The sequence below is a fragment of the Equus asinus genome, chromosome X (assembly GCF_041296235.1).
Source record: "Equus asinus isolate D_3611 breed Donkey chromosome X, EquAss-T2T_v2, whole genome shotgun sequence".
In the NCBI taxonomy this organism is placed as follows: Eukaryota; Metazoa; Chordata; class Mammalia; order Perissodactyla; family Equidae; genus Equus; species Equus asinus.
Genome location: NC_091820.1, coordinates 140,279,875 through 140,303,349, shown reverse-complemented (window position 1 = coordinate 140,303,349; position 23,475 = coordinate 140,279,875). Strand labels below are relative to the sequence as shown.

The 23,475-nt window shown below is 38.4% G+C and overlaps 2 protein-coding genes across 2 annotated transcripts in view; one reads left to right on the top strand and one right to left on the bottom strand.

Moving 5' to 3' along the window:
* The first annotated feature begins 1,558 nt into the window (after positions 1-1,558).
* RAB39B (RAB39B, member RAS oncogene family) lies at positions 1,559-22,119 on the top strand. Its single transcript, XM_014836838.3, has 2 exons — positions 1,559-2,351; positions 5,388-22,119. Exons 1-2 carry the CDS (start codon positions 2,137-2,139, stop codon positions 5,812-5,814), a joined length of 642 nt encoding a protein of 213 aa, XP_014692324.1. The 5' UTR covers positions 1,559-2,136; the 3' UTR covers positions 5,815-22,119.
* The window catches only part of VBP1 (VHL binding protein 1), a 27,011-nt gene continuing 21,993 nt past the window's right edge, over positions 18,458-23,475 (bottom strand). Inside the window, exon 6 of the mRNA XM_014836839.3 lies at positions 18,458-22,342. Coding sequence (XP_014692325.1) covers positions 22,272-22,342 — 71 coding nt within the window. The 3' untranslated portion in view covers positions 18,458-22,271. The remainder of the gene's footprint in view (positions 22,343-23,475) is intronic.

The window sequence follows — 23,475 nt, the reverse complement described above, 5'->3', positions numbered from 1 at the left end:
GTGGGCAAAGGCTGGGGCCGGCCAGGTGGTGTAGTGGGTAAGTTTGTGCTCTGCTTCAGCGGCCCAGGGTTCACTGGTTCAGATCCTGGGCATGACCTACACACCGCTCATCAAGCCATGCTGTGGCAGTGTCCCACACACAAAATAGAGGACGATTGGCACAGATGTTAGGTCAGGGACAAGCTTCCTCACGCACACACAAAAAAAGGGCAAAGGATTTGAGTCTACATTTCTCCAAGGAAAATATACAAATGGCCAAAAAGAATGCGAAAATATGCTTGTTGTCATTAGTCATAAGGGAAATGCAATTCAAAACCACAATGAGATATCACTTCATACCCACTAGGATGTCTAGAATCAAAAAGTCAGAAAATACCAAGTGTTGGAGAAGATATGGAGAAATAGACACTCTCATACATTGCTGTTAGGAATGTAAAATGATGAGCCACTGTGGAAAACAGGCTGGCGTTTCCTCAAAGGATTCAACATAGAGTTACCACAGGATCCAGGAATTCCGCTCCTAGGTTTAAACCAAAAGAGTTCAAAGTATGTGTTCAGACAAAAACTTGTACACGAACGTTCATAGCTGCATTATCCATGATAGCCAATATGTGAGAACCACCCAAATGCCCATCCATGGATAAATGGATAAACAAAATGTGGTCTATCCACACAGTGGAATATTATTCAGTCATAGAAGAGAATGAAGTCCTAATACATGCTACAATGTGGATGAACCTCTAAAGCATTATGGTAACTGAAAGAAGGCAGTTACAAAAGTCCTCATATTGTATGATTCCATTTATATGAAATGTCTAGAATAGAGAAATCTATAGAGACAGAAAGGAGATTAATTGTTGCTTAGGTGTGGAGGTTGAGGGGAAAAGAGGAGTGACTGTAAATGGACACAGCATTTCTTTTTGGAGTGATGAAAATGTTCTAAAATTGATTGTGGTGGTGGTTGTACAACTCTGTGAATATAGTAAAAAACATTGGATTGTATACTTTAAATGGGTGAATTGTATGGTATGTGGATTATATCTTAATAAAACTGTTTAAAAAAATTGAGTAAGGCAATGATAAAGGATTGCATATGAAAAAATACAAATGATTTGAAGAGGCAATTCCAAGAAGAGGAAATGCAAATGATCAATACACAAGACATAGTGTCGAACTCATTCGTAGTCAGGGAAATGTAAAATAAAGCAATGAGACACCTTTTTATTTAACTACATCAGATTGGCAAGAACTAAGAAAGAATATGATATATGATGTTTGAAATAATGCAAAGAAATGGTCTTTTCACACATTGCTGACTAGAATGTAAATTGCAAAATACTTTTACAAAGTATAGTGCCCATATCTTTACATTTAAAATACTCATACTCTTTGATTTCCTGGTCCCTCCTGTAAGACTTTATCTCATAGAAATAATGTCTGTGTGACTATACTTAGAATCTTTATTACAGCATTGTTATGGCAAAGGAAAATAAGTTGGAAATGAAGAGATGTCTATGATTCTTTATTAACTGCAAAAAGCAAGCAAGTCCAATTTGATCCAATGTTTGTAAAATCAAACAGCAATAAATGTATATAAACACAGGTGGAAGAATATAACACCAAGCTATTAATGTCTTAGGGAGGGAGGGAGGTAGAGAATTATAGACTTTCCTTTTTGTGTACATTTTTGTATTGTTTCGCTAGTTTTAATGAAAAGGTATTTCTTTCGCAATTCGAAAGACAGAGAAAATTTTTACTTAAGAAGAGGGTGTGGGTGGAGGAATTAGCAATGAAGGGAATGCGCTGTTTTCGTGGCCGTTTTTCTGTGCGCTCCTCTTACAGACAGTGCGGCGGCCCCAGGCGTCGCGTCTACTCGGGCGATTACAGTAACCCGGTTGTCAGTGATGAGTCAGAGTGCGTGGTGCTGATGCTGCTGCCATTTCATCACCTCTGCGAGCGCAGCATCCATCCCTGCGCTCTCGCTGCGCCTGGGCCTACCTCGCCTCGGGCTCCCCGGCCAGCGATGCGCTCGTGGCCCATCTAAATCCGGACCGAGCCGCGCTCTCCAAGGCCTCGGCGGAGCGCCCCCTCTTGCCGCCCACGGCCCAGGCCAAGGAGACCTGCCGAGCCCCGGCCATGGAGGCCATCTGGCTGTACCAGTTCCGGCTCATTGTCATCGGGGATTCCACAGTGGGCAAGTCCTGTCTGATCCGCCGCTTCACCGAGGGCCGCTTTGCCCAGGTTTCGGACCCCACCGTAGGGGTGGATTTTTTCTCCCGGCTGGTGGAGATCGAGCCAGGAAAACGCATCAAGCTCCAGATCTGGGATACTGCGGGTCAAGAGAGGTTCAGGTGGGAGCGCAGCCGCGTCTTCGAGCAGTGGGAGGGTCTTAGGGGCTTGCACAGTCCCTGGGGAAAAGAGACTTCCTGGTCCTGATCGCGGCCAGTAGGGACGATAGCGAGGGTCTGGGGGTTTCTGCTCAAGTCCATCTTAAGCTAGCTGGGAATTCAGTGCAGGGAAAGAAGCACCCTGGCAGGGAAGGCCAGTCAGTAATACGTATTGCTTGCACCACTACTCCACCAACCTGCCCCTTGGTGGCTAATAAACTTGCTGGAATTGATCTCTGTAATTCATCAGTCTCAGTCCCTATGCTACATACTTTCAAAAATGTTCCCAGGTCATCCTAACATCACTGACAGATGTAGATAGGTGACATAGAGATAGAGATAGATTCAGATATAGATCTATTATGTCATATATATATATATATATATATATATGAAATAGATACTGATGATTGATTCCTTCTTGCAACCAGCACACATTCAGTGATCAGCCACTACATGCCAGACACTGGGCTTGTTTCTGGGGAAACAGCCTGAGGAAACTCATACAAGGGGATGCCATGTAAACAAAACAGACACAGGCCCTTCCCTCTTTGAACTTCTGTGCTAGCATAGTAGGGGGGCATAGATAATCAGCGATTACACAAAAGAGTGTCTTGTTCATATTTGTATGCCCACTCCCTACTATAATGCTTAGCACATAATGAGTAATCAATGAACAGGTTTAATTTACTCTTACAGCCCTTTGCTTTTCCTTTGTAGTATGTATCATTTGTAATTATATGTATGAACATAGAGGAGGGTAGGCTGCCTGGAGAAGATGAAGCCTGATGAGTATGACTACCTAAGCAAAGACAGGAAAAGCCCAGGGAGGGGAAACACCATATATAAAGACAGAAGTGAGAGAGAGCAGTGTACACACAAAACTTTGAGAAAGCAATTTGAGCTAAAGTCATGTGGTACAGCAGGAACTAGATCAAAATGACTCATTAGCCCATATTTATGATTTCTTTTTTTATCTAGTGAATACTAATTGAGCATAGAAGATACTGGTTAGGTAGTTGAAGAGTAGGGAGAAGAGATAATTACAAACTTAAGTTGTCTCCAACTCCCCACTTTCACAAACAACACTGTGACAAATATGCTTGTACAGGTTCACTCTGAACTTGTGATTGCATTTCTCATATGTTTATTGGAATTTCTGTATGAACAGCCTTTTCATATCCAATGCTTATTATTTATTGGGTGATATTGATTTGTAAAAGTTCTTTATACATTAACAATATTAATTCTTTTCTGTCATGTATGTTGTAAAATATTTTCCAAGTTTGCCATTTGTCTTTTAACTTTAAGAAAAATTTTTAATGTACAGAAAATCTTAATTTTCATGTAGCTTTATGTTGTGCTTAGAAAGGGCTTGGTTGCTTTCTAAATACTCGCAAACCATTAATGTAATAATGTATTTTAGAGTTCTGACAGGGATCTACAGCTTGTTTGTTGATTTCTTGAACCAAGCTGTTTGTGAATCAAAACCTCTGTTTGTTCATGTTGAATTTTCTGGTATACCTACCGTTCTCCATGAATCTTCAAACATAAGAGAATCAGAAATGTTTTCAGTCTCCAGGGTTTATTTGCCTGGTCCTGGAGACTTGAACTCATTTGTAAGGTTTGCTCTTATCATCATATAGCTTGGACTTTACTTCTCTGGACAATGTTTGTTCTGTTATCATTGGGCTATTTGCCCTAAGCCTTAAGCTATTGAGTCCCTCATTGTTTATCTTCTTCATCCAAGGAGACAGAAAACCTAAAACTAGACATAGATCAAAAAGCACAGTAGTCCTGCTGACCCAGTGGTGTAGTGGTTAAGTTCGAGCACTCTGCTTCAGCAGCCCAGGGTTCACAGGTTCAGATCCCAGGTGTGGACCTACACACCTGCTCATCAAGCCATGCTGTGGTTGCATCCCACATACAAAGTGGAGGAAGAGTGGCACAGATGTTGGCTCAGGGACAATCTTCCTCACCAAAAAAAAAAAACAAAAACCAAACAAACAAAGAAACAAAGCATAGCAGTCTAAAACAAGTGATTGTAGAAGCAAATAGTTGTACATTCTAATACACTCTAAGCAAAGTACCATAATGTATACTGATAATGAAGCTCCTCAAATCAAGAAGTTAAAATACATGAGGTTTCTTCTGCTAAAGACGTACAGCAAATGTATAATTGGTTTTAGAAGTATTCTAATTACAACCCTTTAAATAAATCGTGTCATTTCAAAGGGAAACTTTGGCTACTTAGGCAGTTTTCCTGGGGGCTCCTGAGTCAGCCTCTCTGAAATGTGTCAGGAAGTAGGGCTGACAGGCACTGTACTCAAGGCCTTTGCAGATCATCCTTCTTTTTCCCATTCCCACATGGCCTGAAAACTAAAACACAAAATTGTGTCTTTCCTCACAGAAGAGATGGAAGACCCCTGTTGGATGATTATAATAATAATAATAATAATAATAATAGAAAGACAAACATGGTAATGATAAATGGAGTATATTGCAATATACCTATATACTTATAAGCATTTTCTGTCAACTATCATAAATTCATTTTTATTTTTTTAAAGATCTCATTTCAACTACTAGAATTTGTGATGAGCTCTCCTGGCCACATAACATTTTAGCACCTATTATTTCATTTTGCCTCATGATAACCTGTGCCTTGGGTGTCCCATTTTGCAGAAGAGGAAGTCTCATTCAGTTATCCAGATGAGGGGTGGGAGAGTTAGCTTTGGTTCTACCTGAATCAAAGGAAAAATGCTTGTAAGTTCATGAGCATTCATTTCTAGAAGATGCCATCTCCAAGTTTTGCCCAATTGAAAATTCATATATTGTTATTATTATGGAATGACATTTGTATTCCTTTGTTGGAAAAAAAAAGGGTCGTTTTTACTAAAGGACTGTGTCAGTAACCAGAGACACTAGAATACACTGAGTTCATTGAAGTGCAGGAGTTTGGGCATGGCCTTTATTCTTTACTTCTTTCTTGTGTTTTAGATCCATCACTCGCGCCTACTACAGGAACTCAGTAGGTGGTCTTCTCTTATTTGACATTACCAACCGCAGGTCCTTCCAGAATGTCCATGAGTGGTTAGAAGAGACCAAAGTACACGTTCAGCCCTACCAAATTGTATTTGTTCTGGTGGGTCACAAGTGTGACCTGGATACACAGAGGCAAGTGACTCGCCACGAGGCAGAGAAACTGGCTGCTGCATACGGCATGAAGTACATTGAAACGTCAGCCCGAGATGCCATTAATGTGGAGAAAGCCTTCACAGACCTGACGAGAGACATATATGAGCTGGTTAAAAGGGGGGATATTACAATCCAGGAGGGCTGGGAAGGGGTGAAGAGTGGATTTGTACCAAACGTGGTTCACTCTTCAGAAGAGGTTGTCAAATCAGAGAGGAGATGTTTGTGCTAGTCAGCCCTTTTATTTCCAAAACATGCTCTCCCACTTGAACTTAAAAGTGATCAAAATGAATAGAATCCTTGTGTGACTGAAGACAACTCAACATCCATTTTGAATACCAAGTGAGCCTCCTTCCCAAGGGGCACTCTGACAGGCCATGGGTGGATGGATGGGGGAGCCTGGGTGCTGTGACTGAGGAACTAAATTACTGACGTGGGCCAGGCACTGTCTTGTGACACATGCTGGGCAGTAGCTGCTCTGCGTGCCCTTTGTGGACCACATGTCAAGGGGCTGAGATTTGAGGAGTTAGACCCCAGAAAATATACCTGCAGACAGGACAACTATTTCTTGGTATTTCAGCTCATTCATAGGTCACAAACATAAAGAAATACGTAGAGGGGAATAAAGTATCACATTGGGAACAATTAGCAAAAGCAAAAAAGACTATGATATCAACTTAATCAGTGAGAATATCCTACACCAAATCTGTGCTGGGTTTGATTAAAAGGTACCAGTTAGCTTCTAAACAGCCCATCTGTAAAATGAGGGACATGGACCAGCTATTTACTAAGACCCTTTCAAGGCCTGGCGTTCTACTAAAAATGATGTGAATATGAAAAGGGAGGCTATTTACACACTGTTTATCACATTTGTATTCCCTTGTGATTGTATAACCAGCTGTGTGAAAGAAATTGTCCCATGCAAATTACCATGTAAGTAGGAGAGAGAAACACTGGAACCCAAACACCATATCCTCTTTCCCCTCTGACCATGGGTTTCACTGCATTGGTGACTGCCATCTAGAAGTAAACAACCTGTGATCTCTTCAGGTATCTGAAGGCAACAACCCAGGGATTGCCTCTGGTGGCAATCTATATGTGAACCTGATGCAGTCTATATAGAAACTGAAATATAATAACGTAAACCTAAAATTGACACAATGTTATAAGCCAATATGACCCCAACAAAATATTTTTTTTGAAAAAAGAGCCCTGAGGCAAACACTTGCTCATCAGTCCTCTACTGAGTATCTCTTCAACAGTCACTTGAGTTACTGATTTGATCATTGGAACAGGCCTGTTAGGTCTTCCCCATTTTACAAAAGAATAAACTAAGAGGCAGAAGACTCACTTGGCCAAGGTAAAGGTCTCCTGACTCCTAGTTCTTGTTTCACTGCATCATCCTGCTGTCAAATGAATGAACTGTTATTAATTTGTTTACTTTGGAAGAGATATAACTGTAAATAAATGTTCTCTACATGTTAGGGTATGTTTCTTTATTGATTACAACTCAGCTATAATCCTGAGAGAACCTGGGGATGAATCAAAAGTAAAGCCCTTTCAGGTATTATTGACAAGAGGGCTTGACACAAGTGAATAATTGCACAACTGAGAATACATTAGAACTGTGCAGGCTATAAGTGTTCTTATCACTGAAACATACTGGACATATTATTGAAAGGAACCAAATACAGCTGGGGAGTGGGAAGGGGAAAAATACTCACCTCACAATAACCTTGGCCACCTGTTTGCCATATACCTACACTGGGCTCCTATCTACCCTAAAGAGTCAGCTCTTAATTCTCAGGTGAACAGACAGCTAACTGCATCATAAAATTGGAATGGTTGGCTTGAGGTTCCATTATCTTCTTGAAGAGAGGTGATGCTTTAAATTATTTTTTGGATTGTAGCCAGTTCAGCTAGGCAAAAGCCATACTTTTCACAGTAAGAAAACAAGTCTGATTAGAGTCAGATATCTCATATCCATTGTAATAGGAAAGCCTGAGAATGGTAAATTGCTTTGAGATATAGTATTGAACTTCAGTATGAATGTGACTGAATCTGAAACTTTGGGAATTTACTTCAGCCAGAATAAAGAAGCCAAATAATGAAAATTATGAAAACAAACCACCTTGGACCAACCTGCAGCATCAACTACAAGTGAACAAATCATCATCTCTATATTCGTTTAATATGACCTGGCTTGGGTGGACTAATTAAGTTGCCAGATTTGTGGTTGTAGAAGGCAAATAAATGATAATAAATTGGGTTAACACAAAGTTTCATCAACTACTATACTTAGTTATGTTTAGAAGATTCTGAAAGCAAGATTATCCAGTGGATAAACAAGAGTTGACTGGATTCTGTCAGTTCAAAAAAAGGATAGAAATGAAACTTCTCTGTGGTTTTCTTGACTAAAATACGTTATATGTATACTTTTCCCATTCCTTCCATTTGTTTAGGCAGGTTTAAAAATACCCAGCATAGATCCAGCAGGGGCGGCTGAGCTTAATTGCTTAAACAAATTCTAGAAACATTAAAAGTCATTTTAGTAGAATTCAGTGCTGTTGTCACTGCACTTAAGTGGGTTTTAGAAAATAAGTGTGAAAAAACGAGGTGTTAATACAATACTAAGGATAAAGCTTTAGAAGCTATTTTACTACATAGGTAAAGAAAAGATAAACTAACTTGTAACTAAGACCACAACTGCATGTTGGATTAGATTGTCTCATATTCCAGAATAAAATGTACTGTATACTTTTCCTATGTTGTGCACTGTAACGAAATGTGAAAAAATGTTTTCTTTAGCTGTATGTGAATGAAAATTTGCTTGTATTTAGTAAAATGGTTGATTATGTGACTGTGAGATTCCAAGTGTGTATTATAGCTATTTCCAGAGTCTGTCACTACAGTGTAACAACCACTACCAAGGATGTCAATTAGGTATGACATATACTATGCACAATATTATTCACCAGTATCTCAAAGCCAGAAAGAGAATATGACTTTTGAAAGTTATGTGATCATCATGTTGAAAGTCATAGAGACCTCACTACTGCCTGGGAATCCCATGCCACTTTGGAAAAATTGGTCTGTCAAGCCTAAATCTGAATCATTGTAATTTTTAGTCAAGGATCCTAATTCCTTTTTTTTTAAAAGATTTTATTTTTTTCCTTTTTCTCCCCAAAGCCCCCTGGTACATAGTTGTATACTCTTCGTTGTGGGTTCTTCTAGTTGTGGCATGTGGGACGCTGCCTCAGCGTGGTTTGATGAGCAGTGCCATGTCCGCGCCCAGGATTCGAACCAACAAAACACTGGGCCGCCTGCAGCAGAGCGCGCGAACTAAACCACTCAGCCATGGGGCCAGCCCCATCAAGGATCCTAATTCTGATGCCAGGTAGCTGATTATAGCTCTTGTCTTCCCTGGAAAGTCTTCTTTTCTCCAGGATAACTTGCCTCAGCTTTTTCAAGTCATACTATGGTGTGCTTTTTGTATCAGGATCACTTAGAGTGTGGGGCCCAGATTGGAACATAATAGCTCAGGACATTGCCTAGGGTTTATAGTACATATTTAGGGGAGGGCAAAAAAGGGAAAGATGTTTGATTCTGAGTCTAGGCATAGGTAGGCTGAGTTCTGTACAGCTTGATCACTTGTATAATCATGAGTGAGAGAGAGAGGGAGGAAGAAAGGGAAAAACCAACAATGCAACAGCATTGAATATAGTTTATCACCCCATTCTCCTTAAAACACTCCCCAGGGCTTGATCATCTTTTCTTCAGTTATATTAATTGCCTTGGCAACCTCATTCAGTCCCCTAGCTGTAAATACCATCTATAAACCAAAGAATCTTGAATTTATGTCTCCAGCTTGTCTCTTTCCTATGGACTCTAGACCTTTATGACCAACTGCCTACCTGACATCTCCATTTGAATGTCTATTAGGCATCAGAAATTTAACATGTCCCAAACCAAGCTCCTAATCTTCCTCCCCAAATGTGTTCCTCCCTTAGCCTTCCCCTCCTCAGTAAATGGCAATTTTGTCCTTCCATGTACTCTTGCCAAAAACCTTGGAGTCATCCTTGACTCCTCTCTTTTATAATCCACATTCAATGTATGTGAAAGTTATGCTGGCTCTACCTTAAAAGTATAACCAGAATTTGACAGCTTTTCACCATTTTCACTGCTAACATGCGTCTTAGCAACTATCATTTGTTGCCTGAGTTGTGATAGCTGGTCTCCCTGCTTCCACTCTTGTCAACCCACAGTCTATTCTCTACACAGCAGCCAGAGGGAGCCTGATAAAACATTAGCTATAAGCAATCATCTATTCATAATTCTCCAGTGGTTATCCATTTCACTCAGGTTAAAACCAAAAGTCCTTCCAATGACCTGCAGAAGAACCCTTAGAAATGAATTCCATCCCCATCCCATCACCTCTGTAACCTCGTTTCTTACTGCTGACCGTTTTATCATTCTACTGCAGCTACATGGTATCTTTCCTGTTCTTCACACACACCAAGTACATTCACATCTCATGGCCTTTGCACATGCTTTTCACTCTATCTGGAATTCTCTTTCCTGAGATATCTGCATGGATTTCTCCCTCATCTCCATCCAGTTCTGGAACCAACAGTTTCCAAAATCTGCAAGCAGCTTCCTGATCCTAGAGAAAATGTGGCTCCAGAATCCATTTCTCACAACTCAATGTAAAGTCTAACTCTTTAGCCTTCCCTGGGGAACAACAAAGTTTAGGGTGTATAAAAAACAGAAAGGAAACTTTGAAGGAGAGAATGCAAAACCTGGAGAGTACTGTTTCAAAGGAAGGAGTGGACAATAGTATCACGATACAGTAGTGGTTTCAGAAAGATAAAGACTAAACAATATATCCATAGGATTTGAGGGAATAGGAAATCATGAGTGACCTTTGCCAGCATAGTGTTAGTGGAATGACTTTTGCCTACACCAAGACTTCCTCCTCAGGAAGTCGGTGTTCTCAGTTCTGTTGGAGGCCCAGTTCTTTTCCCGCTCTCCATCCTCTCCTCTCTCTTGACAATCTTACCTACTCTCATGACTTCAGTTACTATCTTTGCATTGATGACTCCCAAATACAGCCAACTTGCCTACTAAACACATCCACAAATTCCTCAAACTCAACATATCCAATGTGGAATCAACATCTATGAAAATGTGTTCCTTCCACCCCAGTCTTTTTCATCTCTGTAAATGACACCACCATCCACCTCCTTGTTCAACAGAGAAATTTAGGAGTTATCCTTAATTCCTCACTTCTCCTCACCTCCCATATCAAATCCATCATCAAACACTATCATTGCTATCTTCAAAATATGTCCAAGTCTGCCATTTTTCTCCATCTCCATTGCTATCACCTTTGTCCAAGTCACTATCAACTTTTTACTGAACCACTTCAATGTCTTAACTGTCTACCTACTTCTGCTCTTATTCCCATGATACATTCTCAACATAACAGCCAGAATGATCTTTTCAAAACAGAAATCAGATCAAGTCACTCCCCTGCTTAAAAGTCACTAACGGTTTCTCATCACATTTACAACAAAATCCAAATAAACCTTACATTTCTTAACATGGCTACAAGGCCTTGCATGATCTAGCCTCTGCCTACTTCTCCAGCTGTAAGCTCCTTGAAAGTAAGAATCTTATTCATCTTGTTCACCAGTATTTCTGCAATCTGTAGCATAGACATATGCTTGAATAATCAATTTAAATAATCATTGACTTTACCTCCCTCTTTCTCCTGGCTCTTGTGGTCAATTGCATTTAAGCCATCAGTTCCTAAAAAAGTAATTGTTAAAAGTTTGGCCCATTTCCTTCTAGATTTTTTAACTACTTTTCAAAAGGTTATTTAACAGTAAAACAAATGTGGAGTAAAACAAATGTGGGTTCAAATTCTGACTCTACCAGTTAATATATGTGTGATTCAATGTCTCTGAGTCTCAGTTTACACATATATTAAATTGGATAATAATAGTATTTAACTCATAGGGTTGTTGTGAGGATGAAATGAGATAATCCATATAAAGCACACATCCTAGCACTCGGTAAATGTCACATAGTAAACATACCCAGAAAATGTTTAGGTATTATGTTTGCACCTAAATGAATCTTTTTCATAAATGCTATCATGTAACACACTGTGCTGTTATCTTTTTCACATGCAGTATATTTTCTGTAAATACATGACGGCAGGAGCTATCTATTTTTGCTCATTATTATATCTCTATAGTTAATCAGTGCCTGGTACATATTTGTTGAATGTGATTAGGACGAGAGTTAGTTGACATACTGAAGATGGCAAAGCAGATAGAAGAGAGCTGGGTCCTGATGATGCCATTGAACTACAGATTTAAGTATCCTGCAGCCACTCTCTACTAAGACTACTACATGAGATCATGAATCTCCTTTTAGTTTATGCCATTTTTTTTCCACTTGTAGCTGAAAGTCTCCTAACTGATACAATAGCATTCTACTGTATGGATATACAAGAAGTTATTTAATCAATTCTCATTGGAGGACATTAGGTTGTATACAATTTTTGCTGTTATAAAGCAATTCTGCAATGCATATATATCTTTGTGTATTTGTGTAATATGTCAAGTGAAAATCATAAAAGTGGAATTTATAAATCAAAGAATATACATATTTAAAATTTTGATATAATCAGATTGCACTATAGAAAAAAAAGTTTTACTGAATGCCCATGAACACTGTATGATAATGCCTATACTATTATTGTCAATTTTCTCTCTGCTAATCTGAGAAGTGAATAATATATAAATGTTTTTAAATTTGCATATCTTTGGTTACTGGTTTTCTGTTGCTTATGGCTGAAAATAGTCCTAATAAAAAGGTGCCAGCTTTTTTCTTATTAATTAGTAAGATCTCCTTATATATGGAAATCAATTATTTATCCATCACACGTTACAATAATTTTTCAAGTTTTTCTGACTTTTAACTTTATTTATGGTGTTCAGCAATACAGGAGGCTTTAACATTTAATAATAAATAATACTTATTGTGTTAAATAATTAATTATAATTATTTTAATATATAAAATATCATTTAAATAAATATTATGTAATAATGTTATTTATTATTTAATAACTATTTAATATGTTGTCTGCAAGAAACTGAAAACAGTCATCTCAGAGTTGGGGAACTGGGTGGTTGGAAGACAAAGTGTGAAGAAGACAATTTGTATTGAATAACACTTTGTACTTTTTGATTTTTGTGCCAGGTACCTTGTTATTTTTCTTACATAGCATGTTGTCTTAATGTTTTGTGGCAATACTATTAGTTTTAGATAGGCCTTCTCCTTTCTAGAGAACCATTTTCTTATGATTTCCTATAATGGATTTAGGGTTCCCTTAGAAATTGGCTTATGTATAGGATGTGGAGATAGGGATAACAACTATTTTTCCCATATGGCTATTCACCCCACACTATCCAAAGAATGCTCCATTCTTTCTTCAAGGATTGCAAGTTCTACCCTTTTCAAATATTAAATTATCATATATACACGGGTCTGTTTTGGGACTCCTGTTTTACGGTTCATAAATCTTTATCTATTCCTGCCCTAATACTACCTTGTTTTAGTCATGGTAATTCCATAGGATGTTTTCATTATCTTTTTTCCCTTCAAAATTTTCTTTGATATGCTCATGCAGTAATTAGAACTTAACAATAAGCGTGTCAACTTCTTTATCCATTCATTTGTTGAAAAAGCCTGACACAGAAAGAGAACAACTGTATGATCACACTTGTATGTGGAATTTTAAAAACTCAAATACATAGAAGCAGAGTAGAATGGTGGTTACCAAGGATGGGGAGGTGGGGGAAATGGGGAGATGTTGGTCAAAGGGTACAGAGTTGCAGTTATGCAGAATGAATAGGTTCTGGAGATCTGTACAGCATGATGACTATAGTTACTAATGGTGTATTGAATACTGGAAATTTGCTAAGAGACTAGATTTCAGGTGCTCTCACTACACACACAAAAAAATGGTAACTATGTGAGGAGATGGATATATTAATTAGCTTGACTGGGGTAATCGTTTCACTATGTGTGTGTGTATATATATCTCAAATCATCACGTTGCACATCTTAAATGTATATAATTTTTATTTTAAAAATAAAATAAAAATAAATGTGCCCTGTTTCCCCTCGAGTAGGGCTAGAATTTTGATTTCATTAATTTACTGACACTGATAGAATATCATTCCATTAATTTAATCCTTCATTTATGTCCATCAATAAATTCTTATACTTCACTTGTTAAGTTTTAGCTATTTTCTGTTTATTCCTAGATATTTTAAATATATATCATAAATATGATATTTATACTTTATTTGAATGGGTTCCTTTTCTCATTACAAGTTCTAATTGGTCGTTGCTAGTGTGTAGGAAATCTGTGGATTTGTGTATGTTTACATCTTGTAACCAGACACCTTACTAAACCCTCTTATTACTTCAAATAGTTTTTCAATTGATGTCTTCTGTTCTCTAGGTAGACATTATAATCTACAAATAACAATAATTCTCTCTTCCTTTCCAATATTTGTACTTCATTTCTTTTTCTTGTCTTTTTACACTAGCTTGAACCTAGAGTAAAATGATGAATAACAACGGTGATGGTGGGCATCTTTGCCTTGTTCCTGCTATTATATGCTTCTAGCATTTTAACCTTAAATTATCTTTATTAGGTTACAAAACTTTTCACTGCATTTTTATCTTACTAAGAGCTGTTAGAAAGAATGTATGTTGAGTTTTTCAAATGTCTTTCTTGTACCTAATGAGATAATCAAATGGTTTTCTTCCCTTAACCTATTAATGTAATTAATTGTATTAGTAAATCTGTTTAAGTTTAACCATATTTCTTTATGTTCTTAGAATAAACTCTACTTGTTCATGGTGTGATTTTTAAACACTGCTTGATTTAATTTACCAATATCTTATTAGGATCTTTGCATCTGTATTCATGTTTGAGATTGGTTCATAACAGTATTTCCAAAAACGTATGCCACAGGGATTAAGAGGAATGGTGGGAGCACCTACAGTAAAATAAATTTCAAAAATTGTGGATTAAACAAAACAAAATAGTATTCTGTAGGACTACACCATATCATATATTAGGGCTCTCTGAAGGAAGGCAATTTTATACAGCATCTCAACTTACATGACAAAATAGCTTATTTTCTGGAGCATTTTAAAGGACTACTGTTCAGTGAGAAACATTGGAAAATGTTGATCTTCTTTGCTTTCTGTCAGGTTGTAGCATCATGGTTATTCTGGCCTCATGAAATCATGAAATGGTTGGGAATCTCTCTGGGTTTTTTTTTTCTTCTATACTCTAGATCAGATTACATAACATGGGAGCGGTCTGTTGCTTGAAAGTAACATATTTTCCTTGAAAGTTATTGATTCCATCTAGGTTTTCAAATGCATTGGCATACCATTGTACTTAGTATAATTTTAAAAACTCTGTATTGGTGGATAGAAACCTCTCGTTTGTAATGTAATATTTTTGTGTTTTTTCTTTCCATTATTCAGAGATGTTAGAGGTTTGTCTAGTTTTATCAGCATTTTCAAAAAAACAGTCCTTGGCTTTATCAATTTTTCTTTTCTGCACTCTAATTTATTTTTATTTACATAAAATTATACTTAGTCTTTTTTCACGTGAGTGAATATTTTTCTGGTTCTTCATATGCCAAGTAATTTTTAATTGTACTCTGAACATTTAGAATATTATGCAACTCTGGGTCTTGTTTAAGTTCTATGGAGAATGTTGAAATTTTTGTTGTAGCTGACAATTTATCTGGATGGGTTCAGGTCACATGTTCCAATCTGGCCTCTGTGGGCTGTCATTTCAATGCCATTTCAGTTTTCAAAGCTTTTGCTGAGCACCTCAGATCTTTCCTGTGTTTGTGCACCATCCAGCGGCCAGTCTGGAAACTGGGTAGTGATCTATCCTTTTGTTCAGTTCTCGAAGTCTTTGTTACGCTGATTACAAACACATACAGAACACAGGAGTTCATAATCACTATGGGGTGCTTTCCCCAGCTTCTCCCTTTCTATGTGTCTCACCCAAGAATTTAATTCTTTTTAGTGCCCCTTTCTACTTTCAATAGTGTCCCGGCTTGGTTGGGATTTCTGACTGGAGCACAGAAAAGGAAAGCCCCAAGGAACTGTAAATTACTAGGCATAATCAGTGCAAAGATGGTATTCCCCAAGATGAGACTGGATGATTCCTCAAATACATAGAAAAGAAGTCTAAGTAAACCTTGGGGAACACCAGAACCTAGAGGTCAAGAAGACTGAAGAACCAGCACATGAAACTGAGAAGCAGCAGGCAGAGAGGTGGGAGGAAAACCAGGCAAGTATCTTAGAAACCAAGGAGAGAGTGTTAAAAGGAGAGAGCAATCAACTGTGTCAAATGCTCCTGATAGATCCAATAAGATAAAGAGGAGAATTGACCACTGGAGTTAGCAATGTGCAGGTATGGAGACCTTGACAACAGCAGATTCTGTGGAGGGTAAGCATAGAAAACCTGGTTTGGAGGGAACAGGAGGAAAAAAATGGAGATTAGAGTACAGGCAACACTTTCGAGGAATTTTCTCTGAAGGGAAAAGAAATGAGGATGACAGCCTGAAGAGAAGTCAGGCAAGAGAGAATTTTTTAAAGGTAAGATTCAGTGGAGAAAAATTGAGGATATAGGAGAGAGGAATTGTCTGGGAGAATCTTCTCTTTAATCTTCATTCATAGTAACTGGAGGGGAAGCAGAATACAGGTTGTTCTGTTATGTACTACAAGGCAATGCATGCACTCCTAAAAAAATTTAACATTCTCCAAAATTGCCCATCAGCTGTTATGGGTTGAATTGTGTTCCCCCAAAAGATACGTTGAGGTCTTAACCCTCAGTACCTGTGACTATGACATTATTTGGAAATAGAGTCGTTGGCAAATGTAATTAGTTAAGATGAGATCGTACTAGAGGAGGGTGGGCCCCTAATCCAATATGACTGGTGTCCTTATAAAAAGGGGACATTTGGACACACTGATCTGCACACAGGGAAACCACCATGTGAAGATTGGAGTGATGCTGCCACAAGCCAAGAAATTATCAGAAGCTGGGCAAGAGGCTGGGAACAGATCTTTCCCTAGCACCCTCAGGGGGAGTGTGGCCCTGCTGACACCTTGATTTCAGACTTCTGCCTCCAGAACTGTAAGACAATAAATTTCTGTTGTTTAAGCCACTCAGTTTGTAGTACTTTGTTACAGCAGCCCTGGCAAACTAATACAGCAACAATAATAAGGCGTAAGGGAAAAAACCAATTTGGGGCCTATCACTTAAAACTGATGCGGTCATTGGTACCTGGGAGATAACATGTGCGCTGTCCAGGCCAGAACTTGGTTGACTGGAGGCTGCCCCCCAGGATGTTAAAAACGTTCCACACTGCCAGGAAATGCTTATAATGCTTCTAATGTTTCTGTTGGGGGCTGAGGAGGATGGCACCGAGTCAGTGGGACAACCACGGAGGTAGGCACAGGGGGCAGAGCAACCTGCCAGCAGAGTGCCACAGGCTGGGAGCTTTGCTCACAGAAGGGGGCTCCCATACAACAGCTTCTTTTTTTCTTTTTTTGTTTTAACTTTTGTTTTTGTTTAGTTTTCTTAAAATACAGCCCAATGTGCTCCTTCGGGTGTTGGTTATAATTCTTCTCCTGCTAGTCTGACTCCTTTTATCTAGAAAAAAGCCTGAACCAAAGCCAGCTTGTGTTATACTGATGTCAGCCTCTATTTACCAATCTAAAGTGAGGGAAGTAACAGCAAATGGTTATGAATATGGGCAGACGGTGGGTAGACAGATGGATGGTGGAGTGCATGTTGATTCCTCTGGTTGCTTGGATCTTCTTGGGCAAATAGGAAGCAGCGGCATGAGCTGAGAGCAAGAATAGGAGGGAGTGTCAGGTTTGGGGCCAGAGAAGGCAGGAAACAGTCCCGCAGAGTGGGGGAGTGGAGGGATGAATGAGCAGCATCACTGCCCACTTGCTTCTCCTGCCTTTTGTCTTCCAGGGCCATTTTTATCGTCTTGGAACTTGACCACTCCTCCCCTAGGATAAAATCTATTTTCTCTAGGACCTTCTTTCCCCATCATCTCATCTGCACAGACTAGCCAGAAAGCCAAGGTCAGTCCTAGACCTTAGTCATCTCTTGGGTAGCTGAGGACCAAGTGGAGAAGATGAGCGCAACCACAGCCCACTTTTTAACCAAGCACTGGTGTCAGTGTTTCAGTGTGACGCCAAATACATACTGAAAAGCTGGCGTTGTCACTTTGCTCTGGTATTACAACCAACAGTTAGAGTTGAAAATTAAATATCTTGGGTCAATTAAAATTTAACTCTTAAGCCACCTCTGGCCTACTTGACTGAGAAGAAATTATTACCCAACCTAGTCCCGACAGGGACTGAAGGAGCCAGGGATGTGAGTATTGAGGAAAGTGTTATCTGCTGACCTTTGGCTTTTTAATTTCTGTATTTTTCCTTCCTAGAATCCATGTTTGATCTGGGGAAAATAAGCTGCTTCAGTCTAAGATGTGTTTACTTGGGGAGCTAAAGGTTCTAGAAGAAATTTCCTATTTGGTCATGGCCTGCCTCCAAATAAAGTATCCCCAAAAGGCAAGCAGAGTTGTCACACAATCAACTAAACAAAAAAATTATTTGAAAACCATGGCCAAGAGGCATGATCCTTTATAAACAAACTGCTCAAGGATGGACCTGTGCACACTAGGTCCATTCTTTTTATTTAATGTGGCTATAACCAAATCTGACATCAGACAAGAGAGAGAGGGACACAAACAGAAATTCTTTAATTGAGCTTTTGAGGCACAATCCACAACTGAGTTTTCATGTGCAGATGAGAATCCTGGGCCATCTGCTAACAACTCAAACAAGAAAAGCAGCTCTATGCACATAATACATTAACCAATTTCTCCAGCCTCAAACACTTCCAGTCTCAAACTGTTGCCTTCTTACAACTGGTCACGTGAGTATTCCCTCGCAACAGAAGGGTATTAATATATAGAAAATACAGTTATTAGCAGGCTCATCTACTCTATGATGCTGGTTGTAGTCAGTTATAAAATTTCAAAATAAAAAGTGTAAAAATGAAAAACGTTATCAACTAGTTTTGGCCACAAAACTAAAAAGTCACTCTGCAATGACTTCACAGTTTCACTAAATTTATGGCATCACTTGGTTTTCAGTCAAGGAGAAAAAAAGCTCTCTAATCCATTGTAGAATTATAAAATCTCTCAGTTGATGCCTTACTTTCACCTAACCCAGACAGAAATGCTCCCAATCTGGCCCTTTAAAATATCTGCACTATTACTACCTTTTTTTGCAGAGGCAGTTATTACTTAAGGAGCCCTAGAAAAGGAACCAGAGAAGCAAGTAAGCCATTGTCAAAAACGGGGCCAGGATTGTGCAAGATTCAACAGGTTATGAGAGGTGTTCAAAACCCCTTCCTCATTTGAGGTGGGGAACTGATCTTGGATCAGCTTTTGAGCTGGGTTTCCCTGGAAATCTGATGAAAGTGGACTGTCAGCTGTGTAACCAAGGGAGCCAGCTTCCGGTCAAAAGCCCTGGGTGGTACCCTGCATCTGGGCTGGGAGAACCTGCTAGGAGTCACAGCTCAGGCTCCCCGAACACGGTATACCTCTTGTTCCTGGGCTCTGTCCCTGGCTGGGACCCAGCCTATGCACAAGGGACTGTTGCAGAGTGGTCCCTTATGGCTTCTAAGCCAGGGTGGCTCTTGTACCCATCTGTGTAGTCTGTGGGAACTGCTGCAAGAATTCCCACAGAAGAATTGTGCCCAAAGCCACCCCTTGGTGTCTTGCCTGTCCCATGTCCTTCAGAGTAAACTGGTGTCAGACATGGCCTATCCAGATCTTGAGAGTTTAAATGTGTAGTTGAACCCAACACTAGCTGTGACGGGTGTTGCACATGTCTTCAGCAGTGTCTTCACAGACAACATAATCCCACATTAGCACCAAATAGGCACAGACATGGCTATCAAAGGATTATAGGATTAGAACCAACTAAGACAAACTTTTAAGAAATGGTTCAAGACCATTAAAGGTATCACTGAGGTTTAGGGCAGAGAATAGCAAACATACAGAGAAAGGAGAGCACTCATTTGTTGAGGGATTGAACTTAACATTTTTATCAAACTTAGTTATTAGCTATTTCTAAATAAAAGAGCAAGGCATCATGGTACAGAGGAAATTGGCCCAGGAGCTGAATCTGGGTCTCATTCTGGCTACTCGGCCTTAAATAAGGTCCTTGCTTCTGCAGCCATCAGTGTCTATATGGAAGAGGATGGGAGGGACAAGCAGGGGTGATAAATTGTGCCTTCCATCATCCCCTGCTATCACTATTGACAAAACTACTCTCAGTCAACCCCAGAAAATAAAACGCTATAATCTTTGACTTCTTAATTCCATTTTCAGTAATCTAGTCTCAAGAAAAATCCTAAATACAAGAAAAAGCCTTATGTAAAAATGTAAACTCCTGGATCATTTGTTACTTTTAATAGAGAACAAAATTTAACAACAACCCAAATGTCTAACTGTGAATCACAGTTTACTATACTCACCCATTAGAATAGTGCAATGATACTAGTAAAATAATGTTAACATAATAGTATTATATAATAAGCAAATTTTATGTTAAGTAAAGAAAGTAGGATAAAAACTATAAAGACAATTTTTTCAATTATTTTTTTTAAAAAATCTATGCATATAAAAAGAAAGACACAGAAATGTTAAGGGGGACTGTAAGTGGAACTTAAATGTCTTTTCTTCCTCCTATTTTCTAAATTTTCTCAAATGAACAGCTGTTTCATGATGGAAAAAGTTAAATTTTAGTTGGATTTCCAACATATTTGTTACTTGGCATCAAGTTTTGTAGTCAATCTTTTGCCCATATCCTCTCTGGGTATACTGTACTAATATTAAGATTAACCTTGAAAATATTGTGTCAAATCAGGACGGTTACGTTATTCTGAAAATGTAAACCATTATAAGAGAAACGATCTGGCAGAGGCAAGATTTAAATATCTTTCTTTTATTTAATTAACAGAGAACCTAATACTGTTCCTGACACACACTGGGTGTTTATATATATTTGTTGAAAAATTAATTTTGCTCTGTAATTCCTATCTCTAAAAAGCTGCATTCCTTCATATTGCCTGGAACACCTAAAAATTCTATTTAGATTTTCAGGGACTTAAACTAAGACAAAATAAAGATCTTCTGAGCAAATCATTCCTGTCTTAATATGAACAGGGACATTTTGTACCAATATACTTATCATAATAAAGTTTGGGGAAAAGTTGCACTTATAATATCGCAAGATGTTTATAAACCTCAACTTCTAAAATACAAGAATTTAAAATTATAAAACAAAAACTGACTCGAGGAACTTTGGTATCATTCAGATTTAACGCCTTAATTGTTTGCCTATCTGTATTCCTTTTAAAGGGATTTTATGTTGTTTCTACAGACATAAGAAATTCTTGGGACACAGTAGGTGTATGTGCAAGTAAATAAACTTTACAAATATGTGAACAGACCCATGTTAACTTTAGAAAGGATAACATGAAAAAAGGTGCCCTGCTACAGTTTTAACATCATGAAATACAAGTACAAAACACTGTACAAGTATACTTTTTACTACATGGAGACGGAATAATACATTTGTGTTTTTACCAAAATCTGTAACACCCAGTATGAACCACTGCACCAATGGCTTTCCACAGGGATTTTCTACTATTCCTATGAGGTTTGATCATGAATAAAAAAGCTCACAAGTCTTTTCAACCACTGCAGATTTATATTTATCTTAATATTCCTGTTCAGCTGCTTTGGAGAACTGTTAAGAAATACAAAATTGCTTAGCCAAGGGTTTTGAGTGGGTAATTTTGTTATTTCATGTTGGCTGAGATCTCCCTTATGTTGGCATTGCAAAGACACTGTACACTTACAGGAGGTAAGAAAAAGTGTTGTCTCAATAGCCCTCTTACTGTTTAGGAAGGCAAATTACCATTTCCTGAAAAGTACAGAATATTATAATAGTTATTGGCTAAGCAGTAATTTGTGAAACTCCACTTACATAAGACAAATAACTGTAACAAAGGATCATAAAGCCCCACATGTACTAAAGAAAAACAAGTTTGCAAACACTCAAACTGATTTGTTTTTCCTACTTCTAAACTGGTTTAACCACATCAAGTGAGAGTAACATCAGCCAAAAGAGAAAAAGTAAAACGTGCTAAAGTGTCCAGAATTCAGCTTCCATAGCATACCTCACAGTTTTAAGCCATTTCAGGTAGGACTTTTCTTATGACTAAAAAACAAATATAAAAGCAGCATTTACTTTGTTGGAAATGCGAAAAAAATTACAATATTTCTAATTTCATAAAATATTTGAAACTAATTTTGTTTTTATAAATAAAATGGTTTATCTTTTTTTAAAGTTTTAATTATCATTCTTGCTGTTAAGAAATCATTCAAAGTTACATCAACCTTTAAGGATAAACTTTGGGGTATTTAGAACAACATGTTTGGAAAACTGAACCACATTTTTAATTGTCATCATTATGCTTTGTTCTTGGTAGAATCATCTTTGTTTCTTCTTTTTACATCCCAATTATAAACCCTGGCCATATCTGTAAGAATTGTCAAAGAAAACGCAAATCCAATTCTAAAGACAACATAGTTAATGACCAAGTAGTCATTCACACACTGACTCAAAGACTATAGCTATAATATCATTTGATAAGAAAACACTAGAACTAAATTTCATCAAAACCAAGCCAAAGCCTCAAATCAACAAGTGTTTATCATATTTAGTCAACTATGGTATTAAACAGACATATGCTTGACACTGTCAACAATTTTAAAGAAAGCCCCTCATCCATAAAATTTCAAAGATTGTTCAAACCATATCCTGACACATATTTAAATTAGTGCAATTTAATTATCAATAATTTTATCTCTTATCCTCCCTTCAGTTTAACAAGACATTCCCCTCAATTTATTAAGCACCACCCTGAATAGGCCCTCGTATATCAATTATTTCTTCCATGGATCATGCCTTGGGTGTTATATCCAAAAAGTCATCACTGTACTCAAGGTCATCTAGATTTTCCCCAATGTTACCTTCTGGGAGTTTTATAGCTTTTTTTCCTCTGGATGAAGTCTCCGCATTACCAGTCACACACCAACTCCTGCTCTAGGCCTCAAACAGACCTGCCTTCCCTCACTCAAGCACTCAGTGCCTGCTGCATGCTACTACATGCTGTGGAGAAGAGAGAGAAAGTACAGCTCCTACACTTGAAGAGCTCCCAGTTTGGCATGGAAAACAAATAAAGCACCATGTGCAAAGTGCCAAGTAAGCACAGAGGAACAACAAAACACCCTGAGAGGATTAGAAAATGTTGAGAAATGTTCTGATGCTTGAGCTGAAATATGAAGGATATAAAAAGAGTAGCCCAGGTAAACAGGGAAATCATTCTAGGAAGGAGAAACAAAGTATGGAAATGCAAAGGGCATGGCACATTCGGGGGGTGAGGAGAATAACTGACTGGGGTTATTTGGAAACCAGAGTATACTGGGGGAGGGCCAGGGCAGGAAGAGGTCAGTAGCATGACGTAAGACTGGCTTGGGACACCTCACAGAGTGCCTGGATGCATACTTTACATGTAACAAGGAATCCCTGAAGAATAAAAATAAGATGTGTGATTCAGTAAATTCATGCTGGAGATAGTGTGAAGGACAGACGGGTGGAAAAGAGACTAGA

What these genes read in the sequence shown, in the direction of transcription:
- RAB39B (XM_014836838.3), top strand. Translation starts at nt 2,137, where the DNA reads ATGGAGGCCATCTGGCTGTACCAGTTCCGGCTCATTGTCATCGGGGAT. An exon ending in GCGGGTCAAGAGAGGTTCAG is followed by an intron (nt 2,352 to 5,387) that starts GTGGGAGCGCAG and finishes CTTGTGTTTTAG; the next exon opens with ATCCATCACTCGCGCCTACT.